The sequence below is a fragment of the Elephantulus edwardii genome, unplaced genomic scaffold (assembly GCF_000299155.1).
Source record: "Elephantulus edwardii isolate Elephantulus edwardi_28Jun2011 unplaced genomic scaffold, EleEdw1.0 scaffold00227, whole genome shotgun sequence".
Classification (NCBI taxonomy): domain Eukaryota; kingdom Metazoa; phylum Chordata; class Mammalia; order Macroscelidea; family Macroscelididae; genus Elephantulus; species Elephantulus edwardii.
Window position 1 is genome coordinate 4,030,434 of NW_006399977.1, and position 13,081 is coordinate 4,043,514.

General features: G+C 38.1%; 1 protein-coding gene and 1 pseudogene across 1 annotated transcript in view; both read right to left on the reverse strand.

Moving 5' to 3' along the window:
• The window catches only part of COL24A1 (collagen, type XXIV, alpha 1), a 548,498-nt gene that overhangs the window by 522,360 nt on the left and 13,057 nt on the right, over nt 1-13,081 (reverse strand). The window contains exon 2 of the mRNA XM_006898370.1: nt 2,679-2,743. Coding sequence (XP_006898432.1) covers nt 2,679-2,743 — 65 coding nt within the window. The remainder of the gene's footprint in view (nt 1-2,678; nt 2,744-13,081) is intronic.
• LOC102857754 lies at nt 5,639-6,261 on the reverse strand (annotated as a pseudogene).

Consider the following 13,081-nt stretch of genomic DNA (forward strand, 5'->3'; position numbering starts at 1 on the left):
AAGATAAAATATATTTTTTTTAAAGTTAAATTATTATTGCTAATATGAAGTCAATGCAATATATAAAATACATTAAAAAGCAGAAGTTGAATAAAAAAGCTGCTAAAAGAAAGTATCTGTGAAGATTTCAAGGATGGGTAAAAGCAAGTGATACTATTTTTGTTATAAATCTTATAGGAGAACTTGAGCGGCACAAATGGCGAAACTTTGACTGCGATACAAGAGTAAAGATCCTGCAGCTTGTCCTGAAAAAAACCCTAGTGATCTACTTCCATAAAGATTACAGCCAAGAAAATCCTGTAGAGAAATTGCATTTGGAAATGAAAGAATACCTGTTTTGTTTTATAAGCAACATTTTAAAGTTGGAAAATATAATTTATTTCATTTACTCATTGATCCTTGCTGTCAGGTACTATCAAGACGGTTCGATTCTTAGCATTGCCCCAATTCCTCAGTGTGATCCTTAAAACTATTACTCTGCTTGAGTTCTTTTTTGCAGCCTCTGTGTTAATCCATGTTTTGGGGTCTTCTTCTTTTACACTGACTCTATTTTACCCATCATGATATTATTCTCTAGGCACTGGTTCCTCCCGATAACTTGTCCAGAAATGAAGCACAGGTAATGACGCCTCTCAAGTGTCAATTTATAGGAATATTTTGGCTATACTTCTTCTAAGAGAGATTTGCTCATTCTTCTAGAAGTCTAGGTAAAATAATTTTTCCCAACATCTTATAATTCTTCAGCATCAATTATTCTTTAGTTTTCCTTAGTCATTGTCCAGACTTTGCATAAGTATGACTTGATTAAAAATATTATGGTTAAGTCATGATCACTTAATATCTACTGACTTCTTATTCAGAGCAAATTTCAAGTAATATCTTTACTTTTTAAGACTTTAAAGAGAACTTTATAAAGTTCTAGTGACCTAGACTTTGGGGAGTTGCACAGCTAGGCCCAGGGCAGGCTCGTCAAAATACAAGCAGCTCTGCAATGGGAAGAGATGAGCAATCTTCTCCTCTGGTATTTATAACCTCTGAAAACTCACTGGAGGGTCAGTTATGAATGAGTTAGTTCCAACTCAACGATAGTAAGTATTTTAGATATTTTGAAGCAGATTTAACTAACATGCTGTTTGACTTTCTGTCACTTCTGTAGGCCCTGTTTGTAGACCCAAGTAAAAGAAAATCCATGACAAGTCCAATATTGTCTCTATTTATCAAAATTTTACTTATTGGCCCCATTGGAAGGATTTCGGTTATGTTTACATTGAATGTAATCTATATGAAAGCTCTGTAGGGCTTTTTGCTTGTTTGCTTGTTTATTTACTTTGGCAAACAAGTTTATCCTCTCACAATTTAGAAGGAACTTGCTCTAGAGGAAGATTTTCTCTTTTTAACTCACAGTGTGAAAGGAAAATTGTTTTATTATGTGCTGTTCAGTTAACTCATAGCAACCCTATGAACAAGATATCTGAATAATGTCCTTTCTTGTGCCAGCCTCAAAATCTCTCATGCACTTGAGGCCATTGCTGCAGTCACTGTGTTAATTCATCTCTTTGGGGGTCTTCCTCTCTCACTGACCCTCCATCTTACCAAGCATGATATCCTTGTCCAAGGAATAGCCTCTCCTAGAAACATGACCAAAATATAAAAGACAAAGCTTTTGTCTACATAGCACCTAATACCAACATCATATCTGACAGAATAACTGTTTATGTGCACTTGTCAATTTGGTCAATAAATTACCGTACCCTCCCTCTCCACAATACACATATTTCATTTATAATTTACTTGGGGGTTTTTTAACTGATAATTTGTTTGGTTAAACAAACTAAAAAAATTGAAAAATCAGTTACATCAAAATGATAATGTGGCAAGTCCAAGGCTAAAAAAATAAAAGATGAAGGTGGGGGCCATAGTGACATTGTATATACTTCTGGCATGCTCCAGGGTTTTTTCTTTTTTCTTTTTGTATTATTTTACCTTTAAGAAAGTTATTTTTTCCCTACTTCTAAAGACAAAGATATTATCTTATTAATTTTTATCATTGACACTTAGGGTATTGCACTGTGGATTGGAAGATTTTTTTTTAAATTATTTAATGAATGAATGAATTAGAGAATGCAATAAATTCCTGAAACTCTATCATCTTACCAAAGCAACTTTCTAGCAGAAAACAAAAGTAAAAACACAACAAAAAACAAAGCACTCAACTATTTTCTAAATCTTTCCATTTGAATTCTGTAAAATCCCAAACTTACTAGTATGCAAATTCTACTTTGTTTCTTAATGATACAAATCTAGACTAAGCATTTATATATGCTTGTGTTGTTTCAAGAAGTGCAAAGGTAATTATGTCACAGTTTGCCACCCCCAAACACTCCCACTTAAACTGAAGTCACAAGCAAAGCCTTTTTACTGTACAAAACTTCCTTTTTATAAAGCTTTTGCTTAAAAATGTAAGCAATTTCATAGATGGAAGACATGAGTAATTTGTGAAAGGTCATATTTTCCCCCAAAATTGATTTCTCTACCCTTACATTCACATTGTGTTGGGTGGAATTTTGTTATTCGTGAGTGTTGAATTTATAATTATGATAGTTCAAAGTATAAAATATTTTGCTATCTAGAAGCAGGATTTTGCTATCAACTAGTTAATAACAAGGTAACGGTCTTACCTTGTTCTTGTGCCTGAAGAGCACCCCCAGCCACACATAGCATAATAAAATGAAGGAGTAGTTTCCTGGGGTGGGGAGGAAAAGAAGAAGAAAATGGGAAAAATTGTTAGTTGGACATTTAAAATATATAAATCCTACTCAATACAAAATGAACTCTATCATAGTCCTGAGGCCTCAGGACCAAAATCTCAGGGGACATTCAGATCTATTAGCATAACATAGTCCTCAAAGAAAATCTACATCCTACTTTAGTAAGTAGTGACTAGAGTTTTAGAAGCTTTTAAGCAAACTATCATTAGACTATCATTATCTTTTATGCAAACATATATACAAACATACATATATATATATTCAGATCTGTTGTTCATAGGGTCACTATGAGTCATACTCAATTCAATGTCACTTAACAACAATATATAAACAATCTTAAGCACCAAAGGCCATGCTAACCTAGACTTCCACAATCCTGAGACTGGAAGAATTAAGATGACCAGTGGTTACTAGATGGAACTAGGGGAAATGAAGAACAAAACTTAAAACCAGAAAATGGCCTGGCTTATTGGTCTGATAGAAACTGGTGCAATCCCCAAGACTATGGAAACAAAACTCAGCTGTCTGGCCCAACTTTCAATCAAACAATAGACAGGCCTATAAGGGGAACACTATCTGGGAGGCACTCACTCCTTAGAATAATCAATTCTATAAGGTCAAAAGAAAGCTTTCGTGGCCTATTGGTAGAAAGCTGCCCTGCCATCCCAAAGACACAGAGTTTAAATTCATTAATTGCTCCATGGGAGAAGGATGGACAATCTCCTCCCATGCAATTTACTACCTCTGAAAACCCACTGGAGGGCCAGCTACGGGTTGATTCTGAATTGATGGCACACAACAACAGCACAGAATCAAAAGTGCAGCACTTGCTCAAGAGTAAAGCTCAGAAGACAAGAAAAGGTGAGATAGGAAGATGAATGGAAATGAGAACCACATGCAGAAAGGGATGAGAGTGGGATTACATTGCGGGTATTGTAATTAGTGTTATAAAATAAAACGTGTTAGAATGTTTGAAAGCAAAGCCAAACTCTTTTCTAGAAGTTCACATACATCACAATAAAAAAGAAAAGGTTTTAAAAAGCGAAATGAATTTTAATGAAGTATTAACAATTATTATTATTTTAATTAGCATGGCAAGTTGCTATTGGAACCAGTACTGTCTCTTACTTTATGACTTGTGCACATTTTTAATCTCACTGTGTCCTGTTTTATTTATCTCCTAAACCAAATTAATATACTTTTTTGAAGATTAAATGAAATGTTCAAAGAAATCATACCAACAGTGCCTGGCTTCTCTAATTAATTCATTGTCATCAACTTGGAAGTGACTCAAAGCTGACCCTACAGCACATTTTTAGAGGAGACAGATATAGATAGCTGTTAGATAGATAGGTAGGTAGATAGATAGATAGATAGATAGATAGATAGATAGATAATATATATCACCAGAGAGGAGGAGCTTTGGGGTTAGAAGCATAACACCTTACTCACAAGGCATTTGTTGTTCAGTGCCATCAACTCTACTATAACTCATAACAACCCTATGAACAATAAATCTATACCCTGCTCTATCTTGTGTTATCCTCATCATCGCTGACATACTTGAGCCCAATGTTACATTCACTGCACCAGTTCATTTAGCCGAGGGTCTTCCTCTCCTTCGCTAGTTCTCTAACTTTCCCAGCATGATGTCCTTTTCCAATGACTGGGCCCTCCTAACAACAAACCCAAGGAAATTTCACCATCTTTGTCTCCAAGAAACACACTGGTTGCATTTTCTCTAAGACACATCTGGTTGCTGTTTAGGCAATACAAGGAATATTCAGTACTCTTATCCAGCACCACAACTCAAAGGCATTGATTCTTCTGTTATCCTTATTCATTGTCCAACTTTCAGATGTTTAACAAGTAATTGAGAAGACCATGACTTCAATCACATGTACCTTAGTCTGATACTACTATTACCTCCTAATACTATAGAGAGGCCTTTGATAGATTTATCCAATGCAATGCCTGGGGTCAATGATGTAGATTGTGAATCCATCCATGCTAGATAAATTTACTGGCAACTTCAATCTTCTTTCTCTCTATCATGACGTTGTCTGTTGACCCAGTGATGAGGATTTTTGTCTTCCTGATATTGCCCTAAATAACTGTTAATTAACATGCTGTTGTTGTCATTGTTGTTATGTGTCGTCAAGTCACCTGTGACACATAGTGACCTATGTACACAATAGCCCTAAACCCTACTCTATCCTGTGACAATCTCATTGTCTCTGACACACCTATCCCTAGTATCTCAGTTACTGATTCAACCCATCTCATCAAGGGTCTTCCTCTCTTGCGCTGTCCTTCCACCCTTCCAAGCATGTCATGTCCCTCTCCAAGGACTGATCCCTCCTTGCAACATGTCCAAAGTATGTCAGATGAAGTGATAGAATCCTTGCCTCCCGGGAACAGCCTGATCTCACCCTTTATAGGGCAAACGTGTTCGTTCTCCTAGCAGTCTTTCTCCAGCACCACAGCTCAAAGACCCTTCTATCGTCCCTCATCATTGTCCAGCTATCTGATGCATAGCAAGTAATTTCAAAGAATATAGCCTGGATCAGGCACACCTTAGTATCCAGACTGACATTGTTGCTCTTCAGTACTTTGGAGAGGTCTCTAATAGCACTTTCCCAATGCAATTCACCTTTTAATTTTCTGGCAGCTGGTACCATGAGTGTTGACTGTGGAGTCAAGCAAACTTAATCTCTTCACCATCTATCATGATGCTGCCAATTTGTCCAGTGGTAAGAATCTTTGTTTTCTTTCTTTTTTTTAAATTTAAGAACAGGTCCCGTTTCTCTCCTCCCCCTAGAACAACTAAAACCAACTAAAAGGGAGCATAGCCTGGGGGGCACGGGACGCTAGGAGTCATAATCCTCTTAGTCCTCTGCGTCAGGTGCTGATGGGCCCAGGGATGCTCGGGGCAGAGGCATGGTCGAGGAGGTGAAAGGCATGAAGGGTGTCAGGGGGCGGGGGGGCCTCTGAAAGTGGGCAGGGGGGTGGCTGGCCTGGGCAGGGGACTGCAGCGTCTCCTCCTCCCCCTCAGTATATGTGTCCTCGGAATCATCCTCCTGCTCCGAGTCCATCCCTGACAGCTTCCTGTCCTTGCCTTTGCTGCCCATGCCACCATTCTTCCAGCTGGTGCCACCTGGTTTCCAGCCCCTGCGAGCACCCTTGTTCCCGTCCATGTGGTTGTCTTCTCCTTCCCCATGCATGTCAGGCACTGAGGCCACCAGGTCCTTCAGAAAGTCAAACTTCTGTTCCAGTTCAATGCACTGCTTCAGGTGGGACGTGGTCATGGTCTTGGCGTTGCGGGACTGGGTCACCTGGCAGGCCTTCTTCAGCAGCGACTCCAGGAAGAGCTCCAGCGCCCGGGGGATGATGACCGGCACAGCCGCTCCACCTTCCCAATCTCCTCGTCTGTCTGCATGATCTTCTTGATCCGCGCCAGCGGGAAGTGCACGTTGTACTTCTTGCTTTGCATCTCGGGGCCTCTCCCGGCCCCCGGGTGAATCTTTGTTTTCTTGGTGTTGAGTTTCAATCTATATTTAAGGCTGTAGTCCATGACCTTCTACAACAAGCACTTCAGGCCCTCTGTTTCAGCAAGCAGGATCGTGTCATCTGGTGAGTCTTCCTCCAATCCTGATGCCACATTTCTCCTTATAGAGCCCAGCCTCCCGGATAATCTGTTCTTCATAGAGATTGAAAAAATATGGAGATAGGACATATCCCTGGTGTACACCCTTCCCAATTTTGAACCGTGCAGTGTTTTCTTGCTCTGTTCTGATGACTGCCTCCTGATCCAAGTATAGGTTTCGCATAAGTACTATCAAGGGTTCTGGTATTCTCATTCTTCTCAGAGTTAACCACAGTTTGTTGTGATCCACATAAATGCTTTTGCATAGTCTTATTATAAATAATGTTAAAACACCATACACACAATTTTCATTCAATAGAATAGATAATTGCATAAAATAAGATGCATTAAATAATCACTTAACCACAGTTATTATAAAATTTATGGAGCCAGCTAAAAATTTAAATGAATGCTTAAACAGAAAACTAGTTAGATATTTCACATATATAAATACTTGAGTTAGATTCATGATTTTTCATGCTAAAAACAGAAATGGCCAATAGATGTCAACGGTGATCATTTTTCATTAGTAGGTATTGAGTCTAATACACTACAAATCAAAATGTTCATACTGATTAGCTAAATTTTATAATCTTAGAATAAGACATGTTATTGAATATTCTTCTTAATTAATTACTCTACCTCCCAAATAAAAATTATTGTGCTAGTTCAAAAGTAAGATGTTGCACTGCCCAACCCTAAGACAGGTGTTTGAATCCACCAACTTCTCCAAGGAGAAAGATGGCCAGTGTCCTTCCCTGTGAATGAAAGCCTATGAGAACCCACTGGAAGGTGGTCTATGAGTTGGTTCCTAATCAACATCACACAACAACTTAAGATAAATTTTTTACAAAGTTTGAGACAACCTAAAAGTATACTATTTTTTTGACATACATTTAAATATCATTTACCATTTGGAACTAAGTAGAAAATGCATATCCTATAGACACACACGTTCCAGATGAAGGTCCACTTTCTTAAGGCAAAATATTAATGAAATATTTAACAACTGATATTAACTCTGCAAAGTAATCAATCAAATTGTTACCTAAATTTCAACTGCCAAGCAAGTAGCAGATATAGTTTAATGAACCCTAAAAATTATTCTCATACATGACATTATCCATTTAAAACAATGATTCTCAAAATTTAGGATGCCAAAGAACCACTTGAAGTAAAAAATATATTGAGTAGATTAGATAGCTAGATGATAGCTAGCTAGATAGATAGATAGATAGATAGATAGATAGATAGATAGATAGATGATAGATAGATAGATAGATAGATAGATAGATAGATAGATAGATATAGATAGATAGATAGATAGATTCGGAGCCCTATTACAAAGATTCTGATTCCTACAGTTGGGGTGGAATCCCTGGAATATCTACATTTTAAACAGGTTATTCTAATACAACTTGTATGTACAAAAGTCTGAGTAAAAAAAACAATTTGAAAGAATCACTACTTCTATTTCAATTATATCTATGATATATTTTTTTAGATAGTATGTTGATTAAATCATAAATATTGTGTCCTTTTGACAGGACACAATATAATCTGACATCATTTTCCATTGCTCTAGGTTAGTGTTTTTTAAAGTTTAGTGTTCATCACAACCACCTGGGTATCTTGTTAAAGACTGCTAAACCTCTGCCCTCCCTCCCCCCCCCTCCGGAATTTTGGATTCATTGGGTAGGTTTGGAGTGGAAAATGCTTATGCTGCTGATTTAGGGACTCCGAAAACCTTTGTTTTATAACAAGTGATGTCAAGAAATAAAGGAATCGGTCCCATCTGTTTTGAGTCCTTATTTATCTTGACTGTATAATGAAATCACCTGGAGAGCTTTAAAAAAATACTGACACTTGGATCTTGCCCCCAGGAAATTCTAATTCATCTTGATTATATATATTTTTAAAGACTCCCAGGTGGTTCTAATGTGTAAACACAAGGAGAGCTATTGGTTTGATGCCACTAAAGTTTAATGTATCAGAGTTATACAGCCTTAGAAAAATATTCATTTGCTCAAAGTAATCTTGTTCACTTACGCCTAGAAACAAACCAACAGTACTTTTTCATGCAGAAGAAAACTAAGGAAGAGTGTTACAAACAGCGCTCTTTTAGCAATTCAGCAAACTCATACATAGCTTTTCCCAATGACCTCAGGGGAGGAAAAATGGAAAATAAAGTTCTTTCTAGAAATGGTAACAAGTTCATTCCAAGCCCAAGGTAGGAAAATCTGAACACATCAAACATCATCACTTAGCCAGGTGAATTTAGAGGATTATGACAAATCAGTTAAGCTATTCTTTATGTAAGCATAGTCATGTAATAGTGCTATGACTAACAGAAAGTTACAGATGGCTAAAATACAGATTTCCATTTTTTTAAACTATGCCTAAAACTAACAGTCAACAAAGTAAAAGCAACAAAAGTCAAATATTTTATCAGGCAGTCAATGTTCTTTATTATTCAACATCAGTCCTTTTATTAGAAATATGTTGTGATGTACAGCCAAGCACAATCAATAAGAGTGCATCTAAATTCCAAAATCAATCTCCATAATAGTCTATGTGTTTCCTACTGCCAAAGGGGCCCTTTAGAGTAGTGAGAGAAGATCTTCACCCTGAAACCCACAGCGTCCCTTTTCAGCAGGAAGTAGCTAAGAGAATACGCCGTCCCCTTTTCCTTATGACTCAGGGTGAAGTCTCTCTCAGGGAGGAGTGATAGGGAATGGCAAAGGACACACTGACAAAGAAGATTGATCAGAGCTGGCTTTGACAAGCACTGTGGCATTTGGACGGGAACAGGCTGGGAGGAGGGTGGAGAGAGTGGTGCAACAGTGAATGAGTGGAGGCCCAAAATCTCTGTAAATGTTTATGAAAATTAATAAAATATAATTAAAAAAAATAAAGTTGAATGAGATGCTAAAAAAAAAAAAGAAATATGTTGTGGTGGTGGTTTCTCTTACCTATAATGACTCTATGTTGCAGAAGCTCTGTGAAATACCATCAAGTTGATTTCAATTCTTACCAGCCCTCTTCATTGGGTTTCCAAGGTTGTAAATCTTCAATTTAGAATGGGAGGAGACTGCCCATTATTAACTCATGAAGGCACTGGTGAATTTGAACTGCTGGAGATGTTCAGTCTTTTGGTTAGCAGCACAAACTGTGACTTACACCACCAGGATTCCCACAGTGACCCTGCATACAGCAGAACAGAATGCTGCCTGGTACTGTTCCGTCCTCACCACTGTTGCTATGGCTGAACCTGTTCTTGTAGTCACTGTATCAGTTCACCTCACTATCTGTTCACCTTATTGAGGGTCTTTACCTTTTTCTGTGATACTCTATTTTACCAAGCTTGATATCCTTCTCCAGGAACTGGTCCCTCCTGATAACATGTGCAAAGATTGTATGACAAAGTCTTACCATTCTTACTTCTTTCTAAACAGCAATCTGGCTGTCCTTACAAGACATTTCTTCTGACAGGCTCTGGTTGTCATGAAAAGAAATGTGTTCCTGGAAAATATGTGTTTATTTGGCTGGGTTTTGGGGTTGTTGTTAGGTACCACCAAGTCAATTACAACACATACCAACCCTATGAACAACAGATCTGAACCTTGCCCTTTCCTGAACCATCCCATGATCTCCAGCCAACTCAAGCCCATTGCTGTAGTCACTGAATCAGTCCCTCTGTTGAGGGTCTTCCTCCCTTTCCCTGACCATGTACCTTATCCAGCATGATGTCTCCTCTCAAGGACTTGGCCCTTCTTAAAACTGGCCCATTGTGATATAAAGTTTCACCATTCTTGCCTCTAAGAAGCCCTCTTGTTCTTGTGACATCCCATGAAATAATCAGCTCCACACCGCAATTCAAAGGTATCAATTCTTCTTTGGCCTTTTTTAATTCATTGTCCAACTTTCACATACATACAAAGCAACTGAAAATACCAGGGCTTTGAGGAGGAGCATCTTAGTGACATCATTGTTCTTTAGCACTTTAAGGATATCCTTGATAGCAAATTTCTGTAGGTTTTTTCTTTACTACAATTCTACAATAAGTGTTGATTGTGGGTCCAAGTAAAACAACTATTCACTTGCATTAGTGAATAATGATGTAATGTGACAGCTGTGTAATGATCTATTTATCCCCATGATGTTGTCTAATGTAATAAGTCATGATCTAAGAGAATTAGAGTGGAATGTTGCTATTGTTGTGTACCATTGAGTTGCTTGCAACCCATAGCAACCCTATGTACAGCTCTGAAGCCTTCCCTGAGCCAGACTCACTGATTCTGACACACCAACCTCCATTGCCCGAGTTACTGTATCAATCCATCTCATCTGGGTCTTTCTCTCCTGCGCTGTCCCTCAACCATTCTGAGCATGATGTCCTTCTCCAAGAATCAGTCCCTCCTGGCAACATAACCAAAATATGCGAGACAGAGCTTCAAAATCTTAGCCTCTGAGGAGAAACTTAGTTTCACCCTTCCCAAGAGAGATCTATTTGTTTTCCTGGTGGTCCATGGTATGTTTAAGACTCTTCTCCAGCACCACAACTCGAAGGCATCTACTCTTCTTCTGTCATCCTTAGTCATTGTCCTGCTCTCTGATGTATAGCAAGTAATTGCAAAGACCATGGTCTGGATTAGGCACACTTTGGTCTCTAAACTGACTGACATTGTTGCTTTTCGGTACTCTGAAGAGGTCCTTGACTGCTAGAAGATTTTCCCACTGCAATTCATCTTTTTATTTCCTAACTACTGGTACCAACAGCACTGAATATGGAGTCAAGCAAGCTGTAATTGATAACAACCTCAATCTCTTTGCCATCCATCATGGTACTGCCAATTGACCCAGTGGTGAGAATCTTTGTCTTCTTGATGTTGAACTTCAATCTATATTGAGGATATTGAGGACTACAGTCCTTGACTTTCTGCAGTAAGTGCTTAAGGTACTCCTCAGTTTCAGCAAGCAGGGTTGTGTTGTCTGCATAATGCACATTGTTGATGAGTCTTCCTCCAATCCTGATACCATGTGTCTCCTCATAAAGTCCAGCCTCCCAAATGATCTGTTCTGCATATAGATTGAAAAGATATGGAGAGAGAATGCATTCCTGACACACTGTTTCCCTGATTTTGTAGCATCCTTAACCAACTCACATCCTTGATCCAATGGAAGGAGAGTGTCTCTGGGGTGTGAAAGGGCAGGGAAGAACTCATAATTACTAAACATCAATTCATTGCTAGTGAGTCCAAATTGGCTGATAATTGACACTCCCCTGAGTTTCCAGGGGCTTTAAATCTCACAGGAGAGACTGTTCTTTCTCTCTAAGAACACCTGGAGAACTCAAAGCACCTGCCATCAAGTCAGCAGCACAACTCTTTACCCACTTGTGCTTCCTCACCACCAAAAAAAAGAAGAGCACGCTTTGAACCCAGTTTCCTGCACTGAGAATCTCCTTGATACAAGGGCAATCCAAAGCACATGAAATCTCCAAGGAATACCAGGCTTACAGATGTTGAAAGTCGATGACAGTTTCCCAAGAGCAGACACCTGAATTTGAACTTCTAGCCTCTAAAACTGTGGGAGACCAGTTCTTTATTAAAGGCAGCCATGTGTGATTGTTCTGTTACAGCAGCACCAGATGACTAAGACAGTGCTATTAAAACTTTTTTCTCATCCTTACAAATAAAAAGTATTAATTATTTGACCTTCCATATTCGTTGCCTAGGTTTGGAATACATAAAACAATTAAAAATATCATGTCACATGTCAAATGCACCTTCGTCATTAAAGTGACATATTATTTTCTTTTTCAACAATTTAAAAAGGTCTTTTGCAGCAGATAGTTCTGATCTAATATGCTATTTGAAATTTTTTGTGCTTTTAATGAAAGTTTACAGAAAGATTGGGTTTTTATTCATTCATTGATGCACATTTCTCCTCCCTCTCTACATTCCCCTCTTCTTCCACAGTTAACTTTACAAGGTATTTCTTGCTCTAGATTATTAAGTGTGATGCATATAATGACCATACATACATTCTTTTCAGACAGTCCTTTTTATAATATGCCATTTGATTTCTTGGCTCCTGCTTCCACAGTCAATGATTGTGAAAACAAGTAAAATAAAATCCTTAACAACTTCAATCTCTTCTCCATCTGTAGTGATGTTACTTACTGTTTCAATCAATTTCGTTTAGTCAGCATGCTGACGTGTAATACTACACACTATTGTTTTTATTTTCCTCAGTAAATGCTTCAAACTATTTTTATGCCAGCAAGCAAGGTTGTAGTATGTGCACATTACAAGTTGTTTATGAGTTTTCCCTCAATCTTGATTTCACATTCTCCATACAGCTCAGATACAGCACACAGATTAGGTAAATATAATGACAGGACACATCCTTTACACATGGAATATTGTGACATGATATTTCTAGGAAATGTCCAATTAGGCTGGATGGTTTTGTTGTTCGTTTGTTAGTTTGGGGTGTTTTTCCCTAAATGTTAACACATTTACTATCCATTTACTAATGAAGAAAAATAATCAGGTTTCCATATTAGCAGACCAGCATGTTCTGGTCTGCCATGCTAGTCAGTCTGATACTTCTCTAAATCTGAACATTCACATTAAGACAGACTAGGAAGAAGGATTGGCCA